We start from the raw sequence: 27701 nt of genomic DNA, 5'->3' as shown, positions 1-27701 counted from the left end.
AAAAAACTAGAGAGGACGGCAGGACTGTAATTTCCCGTGTTCAGTGAATGCAACAGAGGCAAGACACCAGACCAATCAGAGAGTTGCATGGAAATAAAAATGTGCGTGTGTGTGTGTGTGTGTGTGTGTGTGTGTGTGTGTGTGTGTGTGTGTGTGTGTGTGTGTGTGTGTGTGTGTGTGTGTGTGTGTGTGTGTGTGTGTGTGTGTGTGTGTGTGTGTGTGTGTGTGTGTGTGTGTGCGGAAATAGCGCATTTAGTGTGTGTGAGAGAGAGAGAGAGAGAGGGACCGGTGCCAGCAGCAGAGACCATGTTGTTAGCATCTGGTTAGCTAGCTGCACTAACGGACATACTGAGCTGTTTGTTCCACAACAAGCTGGAGGAGAGCTCTCCTCTCAGACTGAGAGGCTCAGGTGAGCTAAAGGACTCTCTGAGTGTTTATATAGTTAACTTTAGTCTAAGTTATCTCAGTGGGTCTCAAACGGTTTGGTCACAAATTATTCAAAAGATTATTTCCGCGGCACACCTTCATATGATCATTATAGTTATAAAAAAAATAAGAGAATAAAGGAAAAACAGTTATGGAATACTATATGGCAGTAAAACAAGAATACAGTTTGAAAGGGGAGTGATTTGTAAAATATCCATAAAGGAAAAGAACAGCTGCTTACAGTTGTGTTTCATCTGGGTGTTGAGAGATGCATCCATAGATCTCTTAATGTTGCTCTCAAAGTGCACCAGATTGATGCTTTTAACTTCAATATTTAAAACAAATCTTCCCGGGGGAGCATCCCCCCGGACCCCCTTAGTATGGAATGCCATTTAAGCCAAAATTAAATAAATAAATAAATACATCAATAATTAAATAAATACATATATATATAAATATGCCTATGAAATAAATTATGAAATAAATAAATGAGGCAATACATATGTATACATGTACATTTAAATACACATTTATTTATTTCATGGGACTTTTATTTCATAATGAGACATTTATTTCAAGAGACTTGTATTTCATAATGACACATTTATTTATTTCAAGAGAATCGTATTTCATAATGACATATTTATTTATTTCAGATGACTTGTATTTCATAATGACGCATTTATTTATTTCAGGTGACTTGTATTTCATGATGAGACATTTCATGATGAGACATTTCCATTCCTTATATGCAAATGAACGGGGCGTGGTTAGCTCACAGATCCAGAGACCCAGACCAAAGCAACAACACCACAACACTGACTACTCGAGAAGAGGAAGAAAATGGAGGAGAAGGACTTAAAACATTTTTTATAAACTATATAATAACAACTAAATGAAAATAAGGCGGGGCAGACAACATGGAAGACGTCGGTGGGCTCCAAGATGCTATGCTATCCTTAGCAGATCAAATTGATCAACACGGTTTACCAACAGATACTGTGTTGGCCCATATTGAAGACTTTATCGAAGTACTCGGGCGGATAAGCGCTCTTCGAGATATCGACACGGATGACGAAGTTGTAAATACTTTGACACTGATTGAGCACCGTGTTCGTGTGGAAGATGTCCAAGAAGTTGGTTCAAGCACAGGTGCAGGACGCCCGCCTCTGGATATTCCATGCGATATGCTCGCTACCTATGTGCTGTCCGGTCTATCAACCCGAGAAATCGCGGATCTGTTTGGTGTGTTATCCCGCACAATTCAGAGGAGATCGGTCGAAGAAGGCCTAAGGCAGGGGTACTCAAATACAAATCTTAAAGGTCCAAAAAAAAAGTTAAATGAGACAAAGGTCCGTTTATAACGGTCATTCAAACTTTTAAACAATTGCAACAAGATTCTTAACAAGAGGTTGCAAAAACAAAAGTAATCTGTATGCAGTTTTCATTGTTATTGTGTCTGTGCTTGATCCCTCAGGATTTTATCGATACCGGTACCGGTACTGCTTATCGGTATCGGTATTTTTCGATACTCTTATCGATACTTTTCAATAATTTTGGTGCTCAAAATTATAGACATGAAAACAAGATATGAAGATTAAACAGTAATTCTATTGTAATTGCAGAAATAACTTTATAACTTATACACTAGCTTCTCAGAAGCAGACACAAATAAATAATAACTTAAAGGGGCCTGGTTCGCCCTATCATGCTTTTTGGGGTTTTCCCTCAGACAGAGGATGAAAAGAGGCATTTTTTAACATTTGTAAATCATTTACATCTTCAAACTTACAACCTAGCTCGACAAGAGATTGTTAAAACATTGTCCTACAGTGACATCATGCAAAACTGTGATATGAAGAAATTAGTCAAAAGGCTAAGATGGCAAAAAGATAAAGGCGAGTACGTATATTATTCTGGATTGTACTTTTAAATCATCACAAAATAAATGATGTGCTGAACTGAAACACGTCAACATGTGTCTGAAGGTTTAAACATAGAACAACGTATTTGAGCTTAAAATATGTCAATTCCTAGTAAACGACCAACAATTGCTGAACCATACATTGAAACGTTGACCTTTAACAACATTTAAATACAGTTTTCCAATTCACAATGACATCTGTAAGTTTAACTGGTTTATAAAGTATTCAATGAAAGGCCAAATTATTATAGGTGTAGGAGCTCACATTAATACACTGTCAGTGTTAATAAACAAAAAAAAGACAAGACGATGTGCCTGCAAGATTGCACTCAGGTAAACAAAACATATTACCCGTTCGCAGCAGCTAACCTGCCTGCGAGCCTTCGCTCAGGCCACATTTACACACGGCGCGGCTGAAGCCCGCTAGCACTATTAGCACTAGCACTGCGTCATTAAGTTGCTTGTGTCACCCCCTTTACAAGCAACTAATTGAGTACATAGATTGCACCTTGCACTATCGCCACTACATTTTTTTAAAGTGCACCCAGACCTTGGATCGCTTCGCTCTGCCCGCCATGCCTGCGGGAGTCTCACAACAATAATAAGAGCGCTGTTGAGAGAGATGACGAGTGGCATTTACAGTGGCCAATCAGAGGGGTCTCAAACCGGATACATCACACGGGATGAGGGTTCCCAACCAACCAGAATTTTGACTCGTTGTGTTGCGGCGATATCTCGCAGATAACAGATAATACATATGAAAAGTATAATTTGCTCAGAGTCCAGAGACAGTTGTGGTTCGGTCCGGATACGGACCGGAGTCCGGACTTTGAGGGTGCCTGGCCTAAGGTGAATTACTTGAGCTAACGTAAAATCAAATTATTGCTCTATCGAGCTAACGTCATACAAATAACGAGCCCATAGAAATAGAATACGAGTATACTACTATACTCATATTCTATTTATATGGTCAGCCCGCTACAACTGTCACTATGGCAACGGTACACATACAAATGGCCGCCGCTCTGACCATCCTGCATTATCTTAAAATATAATACATCCATTATCCTGCTACGTTGATTTGAATGGGAATGTCCGTTCTACTCCTATTTTATTTCTATGGACGACACTGGTGGGCAAAAACGTGTATAATACAGTTAACAAAATTAAAACATGATTGACAAACAATTATTTAGTATTGTGTAGCAATATGATACGAAGAGATGTTTGAAATGGAGTATATATGTTAGACTGGTGGATGTTCGTCAACGTTAGCCAAAACGTTTATGTTGACGTTGCACACAAGTTATGTCAGTTATTATTAACAGCTGCTCTGTTAGATATGACTATTGTTACACCGAAATCTGTTTGTATCGTGAAATTGCGGTTTTTGTTTATTCATCAAAAATGACTAAAGTCAGAGATGTTTCCTGATACACGTGAAGTTGCAGCCTGTATAAATTAATGTTAAGATAACTGGAGTTGTGTTTATGCTAACTGTTACACCTAACTAACGTTGCTGTCGCTTATGTAATAAATATATAATTGAAGTGACATTACACATATATATGTTTTATGTTTTTCTACTGTAGAAAATCAGACCTATACTCTTCAATTAACGATGACGATGTAGATGCCTTGGTGATGGAGATTCAGCGCACTAATCCGAATGCTGGATATAAAATGATGCTGGGACATCTACGGTCCAGAGGCATACACATTCAAAGTAAAAATTAACAGTTTTTGTTTAACCTCAATGTTCAACCCAATTCCAAATGACGTGGGTTTAGCCAGTCGCCAATTTGAATAAACAAATACATCTCCTTTTTCAATCAGGGCATCGAGTAAGGGCGTCAATGCAGAGAGTGGATCCAGGAGCAATCTTGATGCGAAGGTTAACCCTCCAGACTACAAGGCGTCGTCAGTACAATGTTCCTGCACCAAATAGTCTATGGCATATAGACGGTAATCACAAGCTGATCAGGTCAGTTTTTCCTGCTGCTTTTTGAGCTGTGTCCATCATAATCTAGTAGGCCACTGCTCTTGAACTCCTGTACTCAAGTGCTGCAGTCCTGCAGTTCTTTGTTCCAAGCCTGTACCACACCACCTGAAATCACTAAATAGTAACATCATGTGAGAAAACAGAGGTGAAGGTGTGATTGCTGAAATAAGTAGGCCTATCTACAGACATTGCACCCTTGGAAGTATTGAGTGTGAGACCAATTTGAAGGCTGAGGAAAAAGTAACATTAAAAGATATACGGCCAGGTCATTAATACTTAAAGATGCCTTTATCCTTTTTTAATACAAAATATAACAATGAGGGTTCTGTATGTTAGTTAGTTGAGGATATGAATTGAACTCCTTGTCTACTCATTAGATAATAATTGAGTTTGAATTTCAAACAAAAACACAATTAGATGCTACTAAAGGTACAGTCCTTGCATGGGGGCAAGCCCTCTACCACATACATCCTAGCTAAATATGAGCTATTCTGATAGTACCATAATGTCAGTGGTGTCCAATTTTATCCGCAAAGGGTTGGTGTGAATGTGTTCCAACAAAGCAGTGACACATGAACTCACAACTAGTTGGTGCACTGGAATCGGGTGTTTCTCTGCTTGGTTGAAATGCACCCACACTGACCCTTAGTTGGGACATCCATGATGTATTTTAACAAATGTGTGTAAGCTTTGACATACAAAATTATTTATAAGCATTTTCAAAGGTATGAACATGATCCAGAATATGTCTCAATTCCAAACCGTACCATGAAATCATATGTTCACATGTTCACATGAAATCACATGTTTCCTCTTCATATTTACTCTGTTAGGGCACTGTATTAGCACCTGAGGTGGTCAAATCAGTTTTAGCCTACTAACAATCTCAGGACCCATTGGCAAAGTCCTTTTACGGAGATTAGCCTACCGAAAACCAACATTTTAGCACCTTGTGTGATTCCATCTTTAGTAGAGATGAGAGGTTAGATGTTGGAAAAAGGTACTTTAAAATATAAATGTTGTTCACCCAGCTGACAAATCTGCTCGCCTTGGTAAAGTAAATTAAGCCATTGAATTTGCTTATTTATGTACAACTTTTTTTAACTTAAAGAAGGTTAACATGCAATGTACGATAATGTTGGATATTGCAATGGCAATAATGTTTTGTGATATTGCAGGACATGTTGCTATTGCAATATCCAACGTTATCACCCAACCTGCCACAACCATACCCCTCCAACCCTATTCCTAACATAGCTTAATGAACAAGATGTGCCTTTATCAACTGTGATTTGGACATGAGGCCCCAATTCAATAACCAATTAATCCTGTTATATTTCACACAGATGGAGGATTGTTGTTCATGGTGGCATTGATGGATTCTCCAGGCTAATTGTGTACTTAAGTAGTGCCACCAACAACAGAGCTACAACTGTTCTTGAAGGCTTCTTGTCTGCTGTTGGCCAATATGGCGTGCCATCTCGAATTCGGTATGTAATGTCCTACAAATGTCTAATAAATGAAGTACAATGAGACTTATTTGACTAAAATGTATTTTAATAGCATTTGTAACACAGGTACAATTATCAAAAAGAAAATGAGTGTTCGGAATTTCAAACAAGTGTAATGAAGGTGCTCTTCGGTAATCTTAAAACAGAGCTGGGTTACAACCCACGCAGAACGGCACAAACAGCCTTCTTCAGGGTATGCTTAGACCCTGAAGAAGGCTTTCCGAGAGAAGACCTTTCTTTTGAAGGTACAATTATGTTGGATAGTCATCTTCAGATAAATGTACTTTTTTCCCCTTACAGATCTGACAAGGGGGGTGAGAATGTTAGGGTTGCTCATTTCATGGTCCAAACACAAGGGGAGAACAGGAGCTCTCATATTACTGGACGGAGTGTTCATAACCAAAGGTATGGGGGATTTAAAAAATATAAATTATTAAAGTACAATGAAACCGAGAGAAGAAGCATGTCTGTCCACCCTCACAAAACAATACTTACATTCAGGCGGGGCAGGGGGTGATAGCGGGGCGTTTTACTGGCAGTTCATAACAAGTTCATTGGTCACTACCTAAAATCCAGCTCTCACTTCGCTCATCATTGTGTTCACACTCCAGTCTGAACATAAGTGTCAATCAGCCATTACTAGTAGAACCTTGTACAACTTTTCCATCCTGCTAACTGTTGAATAATGTGACCTGCCAAAAATACAATATAAAGGCTGTATTTCATTCTTTCTTTTACAGAATTGAGCGCCTTTGGAGAGATGTGTATTTTTATTTATTTTATTTTTTATTTAACCTTTATTTAACCAGGATAGGTCTCATTGAGATTAAAAATCTCGTTTTCAAGAGAGTCCTGGCCCAAGAATGGTAACAGCACAGTTTCAGACAGTTTTACAGTTACAAACAATTAAAAAAAAAACCACACAATCACAACACAGTCATACACCAAGTTTAGCCAAAGCATTTACAGACACAGCGGCCTGCTTCGAGGTCAGTTAAAGTTGCTTTGAGTGTTTCTAATGAGACCAGCTCTCTGAGTTTCAGCTCAGTTTGAAGCAGGTTCCAAGCTTGAGGGGCAGTGTAACTGAACGCCCTTTTCCCAAGTTCAGTACGGACCTTTGGTACAGTTAAAAGGAAAAAGTTCTCTGAGCGAAGCCGATAGGATCCAGTGCATTTTTTATTTATGTACATACTTAGATAAGGGGGAAGAGCACCAAGAATAGCCTTATATATAAGGATGTGCCAATGTTTCAGTCTACGCGTGGTCAGGGAAGACCATCCAACACGAGTGTATAGATTGCAGTGGTGCGTCAAGGATCTGAGGTTTGTGATGAATCTCAGTGCACCGTGGTAGACGGTGTCCAGCGAGTGAAGGCACTGAGAAGATGCATTCATATAAACCACATCTCCATAATCCAGCACAGACAGAAAGGTTGCAGACACTAGTCTCTTTTTGGCCTCATAGGAAAAACAAGACTTGTTTCTAAAGAAAAAACCTAATTTTATTCTTAATTTTTTCAAGAGTTCCACAATGTGTGGTTTAAAAGAGAGCGAATTGTCAATTATAATTCCAAGATACTTATACTGCAACACAGATTCAACCTCCGTCCCCTGCAAGGTGGTGATAGGAGGAAGGTTCAAGACCTTGGCTTTTGCTTTCGAGAACATCATTAGGTTTGTCTTGGCAGCATTTAAAACAAGTTTCAAATCACACATGTTGGATTGTACAATGTTAAAAGCATTCTGGAGCTGACAAAGAGCCTGCTTCGGGGTGGACGCAGAACAATAAATAACTGTATCATCAGCATAAAAATGCAAATTTGCATTCAAAACATTGTTATTAAGACTGTTAATGTAAATAATAAATAACAATGGTCCTAAAACAGATCCCTGTGGCACACCCTTGGATACCGGAAGAGATGTTGAAGTTAAGCCTTCTGCCCGCACACACTGTGATCTGCATGAAAGATAATTCTTGAACCAACAGACAGCCTTACCTGAAAGACCGATACTAACAAGTCTTTGTAACAGTAAGGCATGATCCACTGTGTCAAAAGCCTTTGACAAGTCAATAAAAAGTGCTGCGCAATGCTCTCTATTGTCTAAGAAGTAAATAAGATCATTTACTACTTTTAAGGCAGCTGTTGTAGTGCTGTGATTTTTCCTAAAACCAGATTGAAACTCAGATAAAATATTATTTATTGATAAAAACTCTTTCAGTTGGAAATTGACCAGTGATTCCAGTACTTTATTTAAAACACATAATTTGGAGATGGGTCTGTAGTTGTTTAGGTGAGTGGGATCACCCCCTTTTAACAGTGGGAGAACAAAAGCAGATTTCCAAATAAGGGGAATTTCGTTTGTCTCCAAGGACAGATTAAAAAGATAAGCCAAGGGCAAAGCTATAAAATCAGCTGCTAACTTTAAAAAGTACGGCTCCAGGTTGTCAGGACCTGCTGATTTTCTTGGTTCCAAACTTTTCAGGGCTTTATACACCTCTGAAACTGTTACTGGAATAAAATTAAACGGTTCACCCTCCCAGATACCACCGTCAGAGCGATCAGTGGCTCCTTGAGCTATGTTCTGCGAGGTAAACAGAGAACCAGAAGCAATAAAATGCTCATTAAAACAACCAAGCATTTCTGCCTTATCAGAGATTTGAACAGAGTCCTCCTTCACAATGCAATCAGGAAGCTCTATAACATTTTTGTTTCCAGTTAATGATTTAATAGTTTTCCAGAATTTAAGGGGATTATTTAGGTTATCTGAAGTTTCAGTTAGGAGATGATCCGCTTTGGCATTTCTGATTTTAACGGTAAATGCATTTCGCAGCTGCCTGAAGAGCAGCCAATGTGACTCAAGACCTGTACTCCTGGCTTTTGACCATGCCACATTGCGCTCGTGTAGTAAATCAGAAAGATCTGATGTGAACCATGCATTGTCTCTGCCTTTTACTCTGTATTCTCTTAAGGGGGGTATGCCTATCAACTATTTTAATAAAACCATCATAAAATAATGTCCAGGCAGTTTCAACATCTGCAATGAGATTGATTTTGTCCCAATCAAATAGAAACAGGTCGTGGAAAAAACCCTGCTCTACAAAATGTTTAATATCACGCTTTATGATGATACGGGGTTTTGTCTTAGGGACTTTTGTATTCCGTACCGTGGCAATGACACAGTGGTCACTGATGTCATTTGCAAATACAGAAGCAGGGGTGTATTTATGAGAAGCATTTGTAAGGATTAGATCAATTAAGGAGGATTTTTCAGGAGATTTCAGATTGGGTCTAGTGGGACTGCCAACAATCTGAAAGAGATTTAAGGAATTGCAGTATGTTTTAACATCATCAGATGCTGGTAGCAGCCAGTTCCAGTTAAGGTCACCCACAATGACAATTTCAGTATAGTTAAGACTGGACAAAAGCTGCATTAAAGATGGTAAAGCTTCGCTGACAGCTGAAGGTGGTCTGTAGCAACCAACAACAGTAATATGGAGCGCTTTTGATACTTCCAAGTCAAGAGCCAAAAGTTCAAATTGTTTTGTCAGTGATTTAGAGAGAATAATTGTTACATGAAACTTCGATTTAACATAGACTGCAACACCTCTACCCTTTTTAGGTCGATCAGTCCTATACACATTATAGCCATCAATGCAAATATCCTTGCTTGAAATTGATTTGGTCAGCCAAGTTTCAGATATCACTATTATATCAGCATCGGTTGAATGTGCCCAAATACGAATCATATCCATTTTAGCAATCAAACTGCGCACATTCAAATGGATGAGACCAACACCAGACCTTGATTTAAAATCTGCAGGGGTGTTAAAATTAACACAATATTCTGGTCCAGGGTTAGGTTGCACATTTCCTGAAATCAGCAATAAGAGTACAATTAGACACCTATAGACAGGCCTAGGTGGACTTTTTGACGGCTCTCTCTTAGTGTTTAAACCTAACACAAAATCATGAACATAGCTTGAAGAAATAATAAAGTTGTCTTGTAGAGCCATAAGGCTAATCAGACGGGCCAAGTCCACAGATCCGCACTTGACAGATGCGGGAGAGAGGGAGAGGGGGCTCAACATCGTACCCAGCGGACTGCAAGAGGAGCACGTTCCCCGGCCTGGTAAAACCGGGGTTGGGAGAAATGGACGGGATATTCCGGTCCCGAGGGGACTTACCCCAGTGCTGCTCCAAATTAAAAGGGATAGGACAGCCAAAAGCAGTGACATAATTAAAATCCCGCGAAACGTGGAGAACCCGCCCAAAACAGCAGACTCTTGAGCTCCACGCCACAGGACAAGTTAGTACAGAACAAAATCAGGCTCAATCCCATATAAATCCGTTCCGGGATCTTTCAACCACCCGATCAGCTGGGGACGATGCGTGTCGTGACTTCACATGTAAATAGGAAGCCCGACCCGATGCATCGCTGGTTTAAAAGTTAAAAAACTGGATGTGTAGAGATCGTAACACAGTCAGATACAGATCAGTGCCCAGTTAAAAAAAGCCAGGAACTTCCCTTATAATATACAATAGGCAAATATACAATGTACTCTGGTAACTATCAAAATAAAGACATTGTATAGTGTTCATAACAGTATTTTTATTTAATAAATTATACCTAATACAATAATATTACAAAAAAAACGTACATCTAAATAAATATATCATCTAAAATAGATGCATTTGATTTAAAAATAACAAATAAAATTCAAAATGTAAACAGCAACAAAGAAATTATAAACATTATTTTTCTTGTTAATATCCATTATCTTCTCTGTTATGTATCTTCCGGTCTTTGCCAATCTGGACAGCATTTCTTGGTCCTCCACGTCTTTCTCGTACAGCCACTGCTTGAAGCAAACTGAAAATAAGAAACAACAATGTTTTAACAAATCGTATTAAATTATGTGATGATAGAACTGCAAACAGAATAGCTGTAACTTTAACTAAATAAATAACTCAGTTACCTCTAATCATTAACCCATGTTTGTATCATTGAGTTAACATACATACATACATACATGCTAAACTCTTATTGCACTTTTGGCAACGAGCATTTTCCACCTCAAGACCAAGCCCCCAGGAAGTGCGCCGGACTCTGAGAAAAATATTCGTTGTGTCCAAACGGCGGTACTACAATTTCCTTATCAGTCTGTGACGTCCACCGGCCCAGAAATACTTTTTCCCCTTGACTAACATTGGGAAAGAGACGTCTGTAAATCGGTGGATAATTTTTTTGAAACTAAATAAACTACCCAGTATGAACTATTGTATAGCCCTAGAATCATTAAGTCCTTAAAGTTGTAAAATGCACTAAAAGCCGAATCTAGATTTATTCTCTCTCTCCATTCATTCTAGTGAGCCGAGAGTGTGTGCTCGGGGGGGCGGGGCTTAAGGGGCGCATGCTCTGTGAGCGCACAAACGGGTTCTTCTGCTCTGACAGCCAGGCATGCTGGGTAATCTGTGACGTTTCGCTCTCTCAAAAGTTGGGCCATTTTGACTTCATGCGCCAATGAGCAGCTCTCATAGGAAAGAACGAGACCCCGCCTCCCACGCTGTATCCAGTTCTTATTATACATCCATGCTCAAGACGGGTAACATAACTACCCTCGGGGCGCTTAGTTCTCTCCGCCATGTGTTTGAGTGCGCACACGTGTGTGTGTGTGTGTGTGTGTGTGTGTGTGTGTGTGTGTGTGTGTGTGTGTGTGTGTGTGTGTGTGTGTGTGTGTGTGTGTGTGTGTGTGTGTGTGTGTTGCATGCATGTAGCAGGTTCTGTGTGTAAACTGCCCCACCCCCTCGCACACCGACAGGGGAGAGAGATCTCTCGTCTGGATTGGAAAGATCAGAAAAATAAATCATAGACGCACTTCGTAGTCTTTTTGCATATTAGAAACGGAGTTGGCGACAGTAAGACTGCGATATAATGTTTGTGTAGATATAATACATATGACATCTATTTTTTAAATGTCTCCAGTACCGATAAAAAGATCGATAACGTTGGACGTTAACGGTACCACGGTCTTTAATAATTCAGCCCCGGGCCCCGTTAATACTGGGGCTCGGTACCCATCCCTAGTTTTAATTATTACATCATCAATATTACATTTCAAATAACCAAGTACTTGGTATCTCACAAAGCGCATGTGGCTAGTGTTGCTAAGAACATACCTGGTGATGGTGGCTCTTCGCTGCAGGATCTGGTCGATGTCCTCCTAACAGAAGCGATTTCCTTCGTCGTTCTCGTCCATGATGGCGGCGTAGGCTCCTTTCCTCAGGAGGTCCTCGATCTCCTTCTTGGAGAACTGCTGGACCGGCTAAAGGCGACGCAGAGAGACATTTACACAAGTGGATTTAGAAAACTCTTTTTGAAATTAAACTAAGCGTACTACAACAGCGACTGACCCAAAAATGACTTGGCATCTAGAAATATGACAGATTTCTTTTTTCTCACCCCGTTGTTGTTGCCTTCTTTGTTCCCACTCGTGCTCTGCAGGACAGCACGGTCCAGCCCGAGCTTCAGACTAGCTTTATCCAGCTTTTCCCTCTCATAGTTTCTAGTGATCAGACGGTACACCTTCACCGCCTTAGACTGGCCAAAACGATGACACCGAGCTTGAGCCTGAAATAAAAAATTAAAAGAGGGGTCAAAAGAGCAACGTTTTTAAGCATTAAATGGGAAAATATACACTTAAAGAACCGAGGGAATAAACGGAAAGACTGTTGTTGTTGTAGCCCTATTGAACTATCTTTAGGACAGACAGAGCAGATATATATATCGTAGCTGCAGGTCATTTTGAGGGTTCCAGTCAGAGTCGAATATCACACAGGTGTCCGCAGCAGTGAGGTTCACAAACTCTTGATCAGGTGTTTGATGTGGGCTGGCATGATCCTTTCTGCAGCGATAAATAAAGAAAACAAAGAAGACCTTATTAATAATAGTAATGATGGTAACAACAATAATATTAGTATAACTATTTATATAGCACTTACACAATAATTGCAAAGTGATTCTCACAACAAAAATAAAGAACAAAACAATGTCAACAATAAAAAAAAAAAAAATTATAGGAATGTTAAGAGACAAAGAAATGATAAACATTCTGAGAGGCCGACTACAAAAAGGTAGACTCAATGGCTCTTGATGACATCAATGAGCAGTCCCAAAACATGCTGCTGTATCAAAAGAAATAGGTCCAGATTTCTTCTATTTAGTGTTGGATGATTTGTTGTATTGATTGCTGATGGATGTTAAGATATGTTTTACAATTATAACTTATTGTAATTGGAATCAAAAAGTTTAAAATCGTAGTTTTAATAAAATGACTAGCAATATAGGGTTTATTCAACAGCGGTAAAGCATTAAGTTGCTAAATTAACGTACACTGAAATGTAAAACTTACCACTATCTAGGAAAGGACCTGATCAGAAGGATTGACTAGTAAGACAGCAAAGAGGTGGAGGAGGTCTCTGTCATGTACCATTGGTAGATGTTACACCTGAAAGAAAGATAAGGAAATAAGACAACACAGGAGGACAAACATCCTCTTAAGTAAAAGACGAAATCATTTCAAGCTTTACATCTTTCAGTCTTTATAATGCACTGTTGGAAATGACATTCCAAATGCTAAATTCAAACTCAATACCATAAATAACTGGATAGGCCTACCAAAGTGCTTTACCTGATAGAACACGTTCCACACGGAGCAGCAACCATCCGGCTCGGCCTTTTGCTGCATATCATCTCCTCCCTCTCCACTGTTTCCAGTAGATCTCTACTGCCTCTGTCCAATAAAACTGAAATGCCCCAAAACAATCATATTTAAAAGTTAAAACAATAACTTGCTTTTGGCATTCAAATGTATTAAATTCAAAAAAAAAGGCGTTCCCTTCAAGTCCGTAACCAGTCATAGGAGTTCAAATGCAAAGCCTGAACGATGACAAGAGCGAGACTTACATTTTACAAGATAAGTAATACCAGAGCAGTGTGTACGACATGCAGAGAACAGATCAAATCCCCTGACAGACTCACACACTTTGGTGATGTCCTCATCTGATAATGATGTTTCATTTTTAGCAGCAAAGTAACATTGCTCAAGGTATATGTTGGACCCAACTCATGTACAGTATGTTTTGCATCTCCTCAACAATGGTCTGTATGGTTGAGTAGAAACAAACTGTCCCTAGAGTTTCAGGTAGATTAACAAAGAAAAGTTTGCAATGAAGCACAAAACCCCTCTTTGTATTAAGCTAGCTGCCACAGAAAGTACAGCTTAACATGCTAACCTGGTAGAGTTAGCTAACGTTAGCTAACTTCATATCCAACTAAAAACCTCTAACATGCATTACATTGACGATTTTAAACACAACTTAACTCTCTCAACTTGTAAAATAACGTTAATTTAACATACCCTTAATAACTACATCACGTTTTTCAGGGGCAACACAAACTGCAGAAAACGTTAGCTGCTAACTGTTGTTAGCTAAGACAGCTAGCTCGTAACAATAGCCTCCTAGCAAACTTAAGGTTACGTTAACATTAACTTAACATTGTAAGAAAGCAAAACGAACCTTCGAGAAATATTTTACTCTCAGACTGGGTGTAATTGTGTTGCATTGCTTACCTCCAGAAGGACTTTTAGCTGTTTCCCAGTAGAGACTAGAGAGAGCTGTCCGAGCGGTTGCTGTCAGAAGAGCAGCATTGGGCGGACCAGATAAGAACCAGTTAGTGTCAATGTTGTGGTGCTGTTGCTTTGGTCTGGGTCTCTGGATCTGTGAGCTAACCACGCCCCGTTCATTTGCATATAAGGAATGGAAATGTCTCATCATGAAATGTCTCATCATGAAATACAAGTCACCTGAAATAAATAAATGCGTCATTATGAAATACAAGTCATCTGAAATAAATAAATATGTCATTATGAAATACGATTCTCTTGAAATAAATAAATGTGTCATTATGATATACAAGTCTCTTGAAATAAATAAATGTGTCATTATGAAATAAAAGTCTCTTGAAATAAATGTCTCATTATGAAATAAAAGTCCCATGAAATAAATAAATGTGTATTTAAATGTACATGTATACATATTTATTGCCTCATTTATTTATTTCATAATTTATTTCATAGGCATATTTATATATATATATATATATGTATTTATTTAATTATTGATGTATTTATTTATTTATTTAATTTTGGCTTAAATGGCATTCCATACCTTAGAGGAGGTGAGGTCCGCTCCCCACTCGTAAAAAAATAGCACTTTACCCCTGCCTATAGGCAGTGAGCTGATTATCGAGCCTTCATTGTAACAGTTGCGGGTGTACTGTGTGTTTGCGTGTGGGGAGTGCTTTTTTGCGTGCTCTATAGTGCCCGTAATAGTGTTCACTGGAGAACAGCACCTCAGCACCACCACTCAAAATACCTTCCCGCGCCTCTGTCCAGGGTCCTATCCCCTCTAGTGGGACATGAGATATGTTGGTGGAATTTGGGGAGAACAGTCTTTAGGTTGGAGGGATTGAAATCTCCAGCAATGCTGAAGACAGATTCCGGGTGTAATGTCTGTTGCGTGCTAATCAGTGTTGGGTGTAACGCGTTACAAAAGTAACGGCGTTACAGTAATATATTACTTTTTGCTGTAACGAAGTAATGTAACGCATTACTAATGAAATTTGGGTAATATATTAACCGTTACAATTCTCAGTAACGCAGTTACACAACACATTTTAACCCGAAATTAAATGGTGTTTTGTTTTTTAAGAATTCACAAATATCGCGAGACATTCAAACACCAGAGAAAAAATGTGCGGATAGATTAATAAACCTGATTGCATTGTTTACTATTGGGTTAAGATGGCGGGAGGAACTTTTGAGCGATGGGTGTTCTCACATTATTATCAGTTCATTAGAGAAAAAGAGAAAAACATAATAGTCAAGTGCAATCTATGTTCGTCGGCAGCAAAGGAATTGTCTACATCAAGAAATAGCACTAACAACTTAAAGAAACACCTGGACCGGTGCCACGCTAACACTAAGTTAGTCGAGAGATCTGCCGGCTCGGAGAAAAGACAACATACAGAAGATGTAAGTGCAGGCACGCCGAAGCAACACAAGTTAACATTCTCTCTGTCTTCTATGATTCTGGAACCCCGAGAAGTTAAGAGACTCTTGGCAGAGTATGTTGTGGAAGACATACAATCTCTGTCAACTGTGGAGTCGCCGGCATTTAGAAAACTTGTCAGCTAACGTCGCAATAGAGACTTTGTAATACAGTAGGTTACTGGGCCATGCTGAGGCTGTACTACCATGTTAGCGACCAGCGACTTAATTGTAATGTTGTTATTTTTTATGTGTGTGTGTGTGCGTGTGTGCATGCGTGTGTCTTGACTCACATCTTATTCCACTCATTTTGTACATGGTTAGCTTAAATGTTATACTGCTGCCTGGTGGTAAAAAGATGCATTGCCTATACATAAGCACCTATCATTACAGTAATGTTATCGGAATCCAAATATTATTTAGCCCAGTTATAAATGGAGCATTAGTTTATTATCTAGCATGACTTTAATATCTCTATCTTCTTATTTTTCAGCAAGTGTTGCCAGATAGAAAGACATTTTCCAAAGAGTTGGATAAAGAATATGCTATCATGGAAAAGGAGCTGAGGAAAACTACCGATGCCCAGGATTATGTGTCAACCATGGCAGACATATGGAGTGCTAACAACAAAAGTTTCTTGGGGGTGACTGTGCATTGGATCGATGCAGATACCTTGAAACGAAAGAAGGCTGTGATCGCTTGTAGAAGATTTAGGGGTCGACACACGTACGACGCAATAGCAACAGAGCTGGAGGACATTTTCTCTCAATATGGACTTACCAACGATAAAGTGACTGCATGTGTGACGGACAACGGGAGTAACTTTGTGAAGGCGTTCAAGGAGCATCAGCAGCGGCAAGTGGAGTCCGATTAGGAGGAAATGAGGTGGATGGCGATGGTGAGGCAGACTTTACAGACCTTCACAGTGTGCTTGCCGCGGCCAAAGATGATAATGCCCGGGACGGGCTATGTGTACTGCCTCCCCATCATAGATGCGCAGCCCATACACTTAATCTAATTGCGAACAATGAGGTAGATAAATGGCTGTCATCTAACGTAGAATCTAGAGCTGTGTATCGTAGTGCTACAGCCAAATGTTCAGCATTGTGGACGAAGGCCAGCCGCTCCACAGTCGCATCAGAGTTCCTGGAAGAGGTCAGTGGTAGAAAGTTGATTGTTCCCACAGTAACAAGGTGGAACTCATACTTCACAGAATCACAGAAATTCCCCTCACTGACATCAATAATATCTGCACATAATTTCAAATGAAATGTATGAATGACAGGGAATACCAGTTTCTCAAGAAATATTGTTCCATTATGAAGCCTTTCACAGTTGCACTGAACGCTTCAACCAACACTAGAATGGGAAAAATCTTAGCAATGAAAACTGGCCTATCAGCAATGACCACTGGGCTGCCTGAAGTTATTGTGGGAGCAATCAAAACTCGATTTGCCGCAATAATTGACTCCAAGGAAGCGCTGCTTGCCGCTGTCTCACTGCCTAAGTTTAAGCTGCGTTGGGTAAAAGAAGAAACCAGAAGAGACCATATCAAGATACTCCTCATGTCAGAGTGTCGTTCCCTAACAACACAAGAGCCTGTAGCCCTCATGCCCGATGTCCCTCAACCTGCTGCTGTTGCCTCCAGCGAGGAGGATTTTTTTGCCTTTGACTTACAGCCCGTTACCACAGCTGATGCGCCCATGTCTGTGGAAACAGAGGTAATGTCTTATTTCAATTCTGCCCCTACGATGGAAAGTCTGCACCAGTTTCCAAGAATGAAAAAAATCGCACTCCGCTGTAATGCCCCAACACCATCCAGTGCACCAGTAGAAAGACTTTTCAGTCTTGGAAATCTTGTGCTCACCCCAAAACGCAACCGTCTCGGTGATGGACGCTTTCAACGCCTTCTCCTGATGCGCTTCAACCGTCATTTCAGTCAAGGCGGTAGTGGAATAGGCCAGCCCCCCACCATAGAAAAATAAGTAGGCTATAGGTCAAGGCTTTAAGGGCTTTCATACTTAAATGTATTTTACGAGCCTTAATTGGCTTTATTCTACCTCTGTTTTGGCAGTAACAGGTTTCCTGTTTATTTTTTTAGTTTTCAATATTCCAATGTGTGTGTTAAATATAGTGGAGCTTCGTTTGTTTTGTGAAGTATTTCCTACGAGGCCTTTTTTTGTATTTAGATTTGACCAGACTTTGTTTGGTAGCCTATGTTCTAGGCGTTGTTTGGCAAATAGCAGGTCTCCTATTTTTGGCCTACGTTGCATTTAGTAGCAATCTTAAGCAATGTTTGGCTTACATGTTAATAGTGTTGAACTGAAAATGGCTGAGCCGTAAGCTATTCCTTGAGGCCTAATCCTTTTCGTATTTTTGATAAAGCTTCTTCTTTGTCCACTCAATACATTCAAACTTCTTGTGCTTGGAACTTGAATTAAATAAAAGAAAGTAACAAAAAGAAAAATATATTGCACACCTTGTAATTTCATAATGTTATAGATTTCATTATAGTGAGCTCTAGCTCTATTGTATTTAATATATATAGGCCTAGACTTATAAATATGTACAGTATCTCTACTATAATTGACCAGACTTTGATCCTTTGTCTGCTTTAAATAAGTTTATAAGTTGTTAGTAGTCTTAAGGGCCTACACAGTTGTTATGCTATACCACATTGCCCTTCACTGGATGTATAATGAGCTGCACTAAACAAAATTTTAGCATTTAAAATACCTAGCCATTCTTTTGCGGTTATTTTGGTGAAAGTAACTAAAAAAGTAACTAAAGTAGTGTAACTCATTACATTTCAGAGACAGTAATATTGTAATGTAACTTATTACTTTCAAAAGAGAGTAATAAGTAATATGTAATATATTACATTTTGGAAGTAACTTGCCCAACACTGGTGCTAATGGCTACATGCAGTTCCTTCATAGCTAGCTTAGCATGAGCATCGGGTGGTATATAGGCTGCAATTGTAATGATGGAAGTGAAAGTTACAAATAAAGTTTACACCAAAACTAAAGCAAATCAAATATTGTTTGACATGCATCAAAATGCTATGAATATCAAGATATAATTTCACCATAGAAGTGATTCATGCATGTATAAATGTGTATACTGTGTGTAAGACTAGTATTGCATGCAATGTGAAACTATGTCAAAACACAAAGCAGAAGAAGGGGCATACTTTATTCCTCCCTCAAGGGGAAATGTTTCACTCTGGGGTTATGTTTTGCACACACATGTCACTGGGTCTGTGTCTGATATCTTTGCTTTCAAACATGTATCTCAAGTAAAGTTTAAAGGTTACAAAGTCAGGTGAAAGTAACTTTAGTTGTGTTTGTGTGATTAGATGATCCATGTTCCTTTCTCCCTGACCCTCCAGGTGACAGAGCCATTTGAAATCTGATTGCTCAAACTCTATGAATGAAATTGAGCGTAGCCCAAGGGAACTGTGTGTGCGTTTGTTCCAGAGTCCACATTCAGTTGGCAACAGAAAAGTGTTGATCCAGCAAATCCAATTTGTGTCTATGTGCGTGAGAGTGAGAGAGAGATAGTGAGCAAAGGTTTGAGTTAATGTTACCCTATTGTGTGTGTGTGTGTGTGTGTGTGTGTGTGTGTGTGTGTGTGTGTGTGTGTGTGTGTGTGTGTGTGTGTGTGTGTGCGTGTGTGCGTGCGTGCGTGCGTGCGTGCGTGCGCGTGCGTGCGTGCGTGTGTGTGTGTGCTACATGCACTCATATATACACATAAAGTTGCATGGTGGCATTTTTGAGTTTCTGCAAATACTTGCTAATGCAACATTGCAAGTACTGTAAAGTAGTACGACAAGCACACACACACACACACAGACACACACACACACACACACACACACACACACACACACACACACACACACACACACACACACACACACACACACACACACACACACACACACACACACACACACAGAGCTTCATTATTGTATTCATTAATAACCAGGTTTCTGCAGCTATGTTAAGAAGAAGAAGAAGTAGTAGAAGAAGAAGAAAAAGAAAATTGTGTTTGCATATTCAGTGAGATATTACCAGAACAGTTATTTTAATTAATGCACTATTAACCATTCAATTTTGTGTCAATTAAACAAAGCAAGCACAAACTATGCAATTCATCTAATGTTTGCAACCCGGTATCATGGCAAGACGTGAACATGTAACGATTTACCACTCTGGGAGACGTGAATATGTTACGATTTTGTCCCCTCAGTGTTGTACATTACAAAATGTGTTTCTTTTTTTCTTAGTTATTTCCTTGTTTAGGAATGGGGAAATATAATAAAATAAAAATAAATGTTTCTTCATGTAATTTTTTAATTAAGATCGTATGTTGCCCTCACTACATTTGCTTCAGAGAAATGCACAATAAATTGTGTAACATGAACTGTTCCTATAATTAATGAGGGCAACATATGATCTTAAATAAAAAATGACATGAAGAAAAATTATATTTGCCCATTCCTAAACAAGGAAATAACTAAGAAAAAACACATTTTGTTGTCAGTTGCCTAGCAACATGTTCATGTAATGTACAACACTTGAAAGCCAGTTATTATCATAGATGTGTCGCAAATATGACTACCAAATTAATTTGCAGGAAGTAAAGTTAACGTTAATAGTACCGTTAAAATTAAAAGTTGTAAATAAAGCAAGTCAAGTAGGCTACATTTACATACCTGCCAACCCTACCGATTTGGGCGGTAGTATTCCGCTTTTTACATGTTTCTACCGCCTACCGATTTAGCTGGCTTTCCCTACCGAATTTCAATCTTCCCAAATTATAGAAAATAAAAATGCCCCTTGGCGCTCCATAGACACTTGACTCGACTTTTACCGTTTGCAGCGTGTCTGTGATCCCATCATACAAACAGTCCTCTGTGTTTCTGAAAGTGAAACAACGTGCAGAGGAAGGGCAGCGTTACCCCCAGGGCTTATGGGTAATCACTCAAAAATGAGTTTAAGGGAACAGAGACGAGGCATTTGAGTCCTGCAGGGTTTCCCCGTTTATATCAGTGTCTCGAAAACACATGTTGGCGACTGAAAGACATCCAGTGTTTGGTCTTTTCCTGAAGCATCCTTCACCTACAGTGTCTCAACTGAAAGAGGACCACAAACACAAAACATATAATAAAATGTGGAGATTTTGGGATATTTATCTCCCATTCTTTTACTTTTCGGACATTTTAAAGACCAAACATGTACTTAATGTCTCCGTTTAGCAAAGTACAACAATCAGAAAGCCTGTAGACTATTTATATCACACTTTATTAGTAAAAACATGCAGGAAATTACTTTTTATGGCAGTATTTTCTGATTTATGGAGCGATACAAAGAGATATCCTTTTGTGAAAACCTTTGATTCTAATATGTCAACAACATGAGAATATGAACCTGGCTGTATCCAGTACTGTTCAAACAAGAGTTCTGGCTTCTAACATCCTTCATCTACACACCAGTGGGCCAAAAGGTTGGGGCCCCCCCAACACAAATAGTCACGTAATGGGCTACACTGTCTCAAATGAAAGAGGGCCAGAAACCCATTAAAAATATAATAAAATGTGGAGATTTTGGAATATTTATCTCCCATTATTTTACTTTTCGGACATTTTACAGACCAAACATGTCGTTGATGTCATTGTTTCCCAAACTACCACTTTTTGTGAAAAATGCATACAATTACGCAATATATGTTAAATACATGGTTTATACATGTTCAGTAATTACTGGGGTTCCATTTCTTCTGATTACCTAATTTGGGCGTGCACATTTGCCGCGCGCAAACCTACCTCTTTTGGATTTGGAAAGATTGGCATATATCCATTTAATAAAGCCGTGGAGGGAGTTTATAAACCTGGTTAAAGAGTCTACGGGACGCTCTAATAAGTAAAGTGAACGCGCCAGCAAGACCACGACACTTCACCTAGCCTCCTATTGGTTGAGGGATTTTGAAATGTTTTTTCTACAGAAAAAATCCAAGTGCAGAGCAGAAATCTGAGAGCAGTCATTTGACAAGCGCAAAGAAGCAGCCTGAGTGCGAGGAGAAGGTTTTAAACTGGAAAACACGAAATCTGTGCAAGCAGCGATATATCTGAGTGCAAGCGTACAGTTTTAGCAGGAGTAGAGCAAATCTAAGCGCAAGGACAGGGTTTGACTGGAAGAAATACAAAATGTGAACGTGAATTCAATAAATTATGCTCTCAAATTGAAAGAACACTCTCTTGAATAAAGATAGGGAATAACCTCCATAACACGGGAAATACTGCTTTCACGCCGGGTATTTCTGCACTGGTGGGCCATGTTAACAATATGTGTAACTGTCACGTTTGAAGGGACGAAATCGTAACATCTTCACGTCTCCCAGCGTGGTAAATTGTCACATGTTCACGTCTTGCTGTGATACCGGGTTGAATATTTATTAGTAACCTATATATCATCCTATTTATTATTCTTACTTGTTAATTTCTGTTAATAACCTCTATTAATAAAGTATTAACCTGTGCCCTTTCTAAACTTATTTTTAGAGTTTTGTTTTGTTTGTTTTTTCGCTGTTGAGTTGCTGCAGCAAGCGCATAGTTGCCTTGTTTACACAAGGGAGAAGCTAATCTGCTAAAGCCGGCTAGCATTGTGGACAGAACGACGGCTATCTACTGAAATCTCTAGCAGGACACAGAGGATGCAGGGTAAACTGAAGAGAAGAAGGAGGAGAGCTGGGTCCAGATTTATGGAGAACATTTGATATGGATATAAACTGTGTCTCCCCCCTCTCATTATGGTCAACGTAGCATCATTTACTAATAAGGGACATGCTAATGGCGTTAGCTAGAAGTCAGACGCAAAATCTGGAGTGTACTTTAATGTGCTTTATAAAATCATGGCTGCAGTGGGACATACTGTATCCGACAATTTTTCCATCAATGGCTTCCGGCCTGTTCGGGCCGGCAACGATTGTACCTACTGAGTCTTCATCATGTCTTCACCATGAGCCTGATATGAGTTTTCATCATGTCTTCATCATGTCTTCACCATGAGCCTGAGTCTTCATCATGTCTTCATCGTGACCTGAGTCTTCATCATGAGCCTGATTCTTCATCATGAGCCTGAGTCTTCATCATGTCTTCACCATTAGCCTGAGTCTTCATCATGTCTTCATCGTGAGCCTGAGTCTTCATCATGAGCCTGAGTCTTCATCATGTCTTCATCATGAGCCTGAGTCTTCATCATGAGCCTGAGTCTTCATCATGTCTTCATCATGAGCCTGAGTCTTCATCATGAGCCTGAGTCTTCACCATGAGCCTGAGTCTTCATCATGTCTTCATCATGAGCCTGAGTCTTCACCATGAGTCTGAGTCTTCATCATGTCTTCATCATGAGCCTGAGTCTTCATCATGTCTTCATCGTGAGCCTGAGTCTTCATCATGTCTTCATCATGAGCCTGAGTCTTCATCATGAGCCTGAGTCTTCATCATGTCTTCATCGTGAGCCTCAGTCTTCATCATGAGCCTGAGTCTTCATCATGTCTTCATCGTGAGCCTCAGTCTTCATCATGAGCCTGAGTCTTCATCATGTCTTCATCATGACCCTGAGTCTTCATCATGTCTTCATCATGGGCCTGAGTATTCATCATGTCTTCACCATGAGCCTGATATGAGTCTTCATCATGAGCCTGAGTCTTCATCATGAGTCTGAATCTTCATCAAGTTTTTATTTTGATTCTTGGTATTATCCAACCTAATTTACCCCTGAGATTCATAAAATATTTTGATTTGATTTTGTATTTCCTGCATAGTGATTCAAATGTGAGCAGTCAAACTAATATTATTATTACATTGCATTAAATTGCATTTAGCTGATGCTTTTATCCAAAGCGACTTACAATAAGTGCATTCAACCATGAAGACACAAACTTGAAGAAAATAATAATAATTAATAATTATATAATAATAATATTATTATATAATAATAATCAGTGTCTGCTGGCTGATCACTACCAATTCATTTGATTTAAGCCGATTTGATATAGACATGTTTCAGTGTTTATTCTGTCTCTTGAGATCAAAGACAATGTGTGTTGTTTGTTTGTAACCTTTATTTATCCAGATTAGTCCCACTGAGATCATAGATCTCTTTTTCAAGGGAGACCTGCAGCAATTAGGTTCCACATGAAACATAAAACAACATAAAACAATAGATATCATACAACATATTTACAAGCTACATTTACATACTTATCAACATTTACAAATACCCATAGTTTCAAAGAGCATTTCACTTAGACTTGCTTTAAAAATATTCAGAGGAATAAAATTGCTCAGTTTCAATTTTAGCTGTAGACTGTTCCAAGCAAGTGGCGCTGCACACATAAAAGCGGTCTTACCAAAGGCAGTCCTTGCTCTTGGCACATCTAACAATACTACATCATGCGATCTCAGACAATAGCTGCTTGCAACTCTCTGTGTTATCAGAGAGCAGATATAATACGGGAGTTTACCCAACATGGCTTTATAAATAAACGTGTACCTATGACTGAGCCTCTTTACAGTAAGTGATGGCAAACCTGCCTTGGTATACAGTGTACTGTACAGTGATGAGTAAGTGCTTTACAATTTGTGACAAATCTCAGTGCGCTGTGATAGGCGGCATCTAACTTGTTCAAGCAATGGGCAGGTGCATTCATATACAACAAATCACCATAGTCCAGCACAGGTCAAAAGGTCACAGAGCCTTTTCCTGGCCTCAAGCAAGAAACAGGACTTGTTCCTGAAAAAGAAACCTAGCCTAACCCTCAGCTTTCTAAGCAGGTTATTGACCTGAAGTTTAAAAGTGAGACAATCATCAAGCCAGATACCAAGGTATTTATAACAGGCAACCATTTCAAGTATTATTCCTTGCACAGTTACAACCGTGTTACTTTGAATATTAAGTAAAACATCTGATACACACATTCAGTGCCATGCAAGTCACCATGAGTATCAAACAGCAAACTTCTGTTTGCCTCTTGTCTCATGGTTGCATCTCTCAGTCATCTTTAAGTATTCTCATATTTAATTGATGTAATTGATGTATTTGTTGCCTCTGTGTATACTGCCTGCTTCATAGAGCAGATCACTGAATCAGTGTTTAATATATTAAAGGCCCCCAGGGTTCTACATCTAAAGATACAAAATTCTGATTTGTACCGGTGTTGTCATTTAAGTGCACATAGCATGTGGAGTTATTTAAAGACTCTTATTCTGGATTCATGTCAGTTACAGACTCTATATCACACTCCAGAATAATCTATATTTTGGCACTGCAGGAAATGCAGCTTTGACTCAATTTGTCAAAAACGTTTACCTTGTTTCCGTTGCTGAAGAGTAATAACTGATATCTGACATCATTCTCATATATAATGCTCAGCTGCATGCAGCAAGTTGTCACCTATTTTCTTGATAACGAAAAAAAAGGATTCTGGGGAAATATTGGAGGAGGCTGATCGGAGGACAGCATGTTCACTATGAGAGTCTTAGATGTTAGCAATAATGTGCACATTATCCCGCTTATTATTTGGCTACCTAAAAAAATAAAAAATAACTTAACACACAATATTGATTTAAAAATGGTCGTATTGCTTTATATTAGCTAAGATATAAAATAGTCTGTTTCACTGTGTCCCAACGGCTGGAACTGTGTCAAAAGCAGTGGCGGCCGGCCCATAGGGGCGCCGCCCCACCTCTTCCCACATGAAAAAATATATATATTTAAAAATATATATTTTTATTTTTAATGAACAAGGTAAATATGATATAATTGGTATCAGTAAAATGTATAGTCAACAATAAAATATCGTTTAAAATTGTGTTAGGATGTCTAAAGTTACTGATAAGTCACATCTGGGCGCTAAGAGAGGAGCCCATCTGGGCGCTAAGAGAGGAGCCCTCAACCAGTGCAGTAGCAGCCACTAGCAGCTGACTGTTACTATGCCGCCAAAACATAATTTCAGCCAATCAGCGTTGTCAAATCTGATGGTCACAGCGCACCTACGTCAGCACCCGGTGCAGTCTGTGAGTTATTTGGAGACAAAACAGGAAGCTGTCAATCACTCTGGAAGCTATCATTAGCAGCTAATGAAAACTCCGTTTTTGACATAAAAATGGAATTATGGATTATCAATACTTTTTCAAAGTGACAGACACATTGGATTAACCTATGCATTAACCTTCAGCCGCCTTTTCTCGTTTTTGATCAGAATAACAGCAAAAGGTGAGCATATCTCCGTGTTTTGCTACCTAAAGCTACGTCGTGTGATGTCTGTATTTGCTTCCCCTGTCGCGAGTTCTGATCACTCAGTGATGATACTACAGTTTGACAGAGGATTAAAACTGTAATCAGAGCCCTCTCATCTGAGCTCCGTTACACACACACACACACACACACACACACACACACACACACACACACACACACACACACACACACACACACACACACACACACACACACACACACACACACACACACACACACACACACACACACACACACAGGAGCGGTACATCCTCCTCAACCTGTCCGCCATAAATGCCTCAGAGGACGTATACCTGAACAGTAGCGTCCAGCTAGCTTAGCCGCTAGCTTAGCGATAAATACACACAGCGTTGTATTCTCCTCCCCCTGTCGGCCCTAAAAGCTTCAGAGGGCGGATACCTGAGCTCCATAGCGTCCCGCTAATGTGAAACACACACACACACACAGCGTTAGCGGGACGTTCTCCTCCCCCTGTCGGCCCTAAAAGCTTCAGAGGATGGATGGAACCGTAGCGTCCCACTAGCTTAGCCGCTAGCTAAAGGTAAACATACAGATGTAGCACTGAATTTCAGACTCCAGCTTACAGCTTCTTGCCTACGACCTGCCTAAAACCAGTATAGAGGAATGTTAAGCCCTCCCACTATTTTCCAAGAGGGCGTTGCCAGATTTTCAATTTCAGGTTTTAACCAGGAGATGGCGCTTCATTCACAAATACAGAAAGACTAGTTTCAAGGACTTTCAGTTGTGTTTTGAAGAGCATTTGAACACATCAATATTTTAGATCAACTAAAGTATATCTAATCTTGTAATTCAATAATATATAGTCTTTATATTAAATAATCATAATAATAATGTAAATGTTTACATTACACTTCTTTATTTGTTATGCTCATACTTTTACCTTTACATTCGTTTGCTTTAATATGCAGTATATTTTTTGTATATTTTTGTGTTTGCTTCCTCCTGCTCCCTTTCGGACACATACTGTATGATTTATTATTATTATTAATATGAAGATATTATTAAGATAAGATAAGATGTTACTTTTTTGATTGAACATTTTAGTTTAGAATGTGCTGTCCCACGGTAATTCAGAAGGCTCACAGGTCACATTCCGACCATTATTTACAGGGGTAGACATTAAGGGTAAAATGCTGGCCCTCCGGGCCGGTGGAATGTTGTTATCACTGGCCCCACCATTGTAACCACTGGCCCGGAGCATTCGTCCAAAAAAAAATCGACTTATAATGAAAACAATTAACACATTTGTTGCAATAGTAATTTATACACTAACTACATTACTACTTGTACTACAACATTTGAATCATCAGTTCTTCCTTATTTTCCTCAATTGTTCATATTTGGTTTATTAAAATAATGATATTGTGTTCATTGTTAAA

At 39.3% G+C, this 27701-nt stretch overlaps 2 protein-coding genes and 1 long non-coding RNA gene across 7 annotated transcripts in view; 1 reads left to right on the top strand and 2 right to left on the bottom strand.

The window, feature by feature from the left end:
* Positions 1–27701, bottom strand: part of raly (RALY heterogeneous nuclear ribonucleoprotein) — a 559745-nt gene that overhangs the window by 295897 nt on the left and 236147 nt on the right. The gene's annotated exons all lie outside the window — the stretch shown is intronic.
* On the top strand, positions 262–19169 carry LOC307038740 (uncharacterized protein). 5 transcript variants are annotated; one of them, XR_013808088.1, is made up of 6 exons: positions 262–409; positions 3943–4076; positions 4187–4334; positions 5699–5842; positions 6164–6268; positions 6604–6635. XR_013808088.1 is itself a non-coding variant. In XM_079680394.1 (6 exons), the coding sequence occupies exons 1-6, from the start codon at positions 3108–3110 to the stop codon at positions 16537–16539; spliced, it is 696 nt and encodes a 231-aa protein (XP_079536520.1). In that variant the 5' UTR covers positions 2315–3107; the 3' UTR covers positions 16540–19169. The 5 variants fall into 5 exon arrangements, 1 of the variants encoding a protein (XP_079536520.1); XM_079680394.1 differs by lacking the exons at positions 262–409; positions 6604–6635 and adding exons at positions 2315–3199; positions 16467–19169; XR_013808085.1 differs by lacking the exon at positions 6604–6635 and adding an exon at positions 16467–19130 and having other exon boundaries at positions 263–409; positions 5699–6268.
* Positions 10428–14911, bottom strand: LOC307038741. Its single transcript, XR_013808089.1, has 6 exons — positions 14495–14911; positions 13553–13667; positions 13274–13369; positions 12325–12766; positions 12042–12187; positions 10428–10734 (listed from the first exon to the last, which is right to left on the bottom strand). It is a non-coding gene; the product is annotated as an uncharacterized lncRNA (long non-coding RNA).

Source organism: Notothenia rossii (genome assembly GCF_949606895.1).
Source record: "Notothenia rossii genome assembly, chromosome: 5".
In the NCBI taxonomy this organism is placed as follows: Eukaryota; Metazoa; Chordata; class Actinopteri; order Perciformes; family Nototheniidae; genus Notothenia; species Notothenia rossii.
Note: the sequence above shows the minus strand (reverse complement) of the source record. Positions and strands in the feature narration are given on the sequence as shown.

What these genes read in the sequence shown, in the direction of transcription:
- LOC307038740 (XM_079680394.1), top strand. Translation starts at nt 3,108, where the DNA reads ATGAAAAGTATAATTTGCTCAGAGTCCAGAGACAGTTGTGGTTCGGTC. An exon ending in GGTAATCACAAGCTGATCAG is followed by an intron (nt 4,335 to 5,698) that starts GTCAGTTTTTCC and finishes TATTTCACACAG; the next exon opens with ATGGAGGATTGTTGTTCATG. An exon ending in GGCGTGCCATCTCGAATTCG is followed by an intron (nt 5,843 to 6,163) that starts GTATGTAATGTC and finishes TTCCCCTTACAG; the next exon opens with ATCTGACAAGGGGGGTGAGA.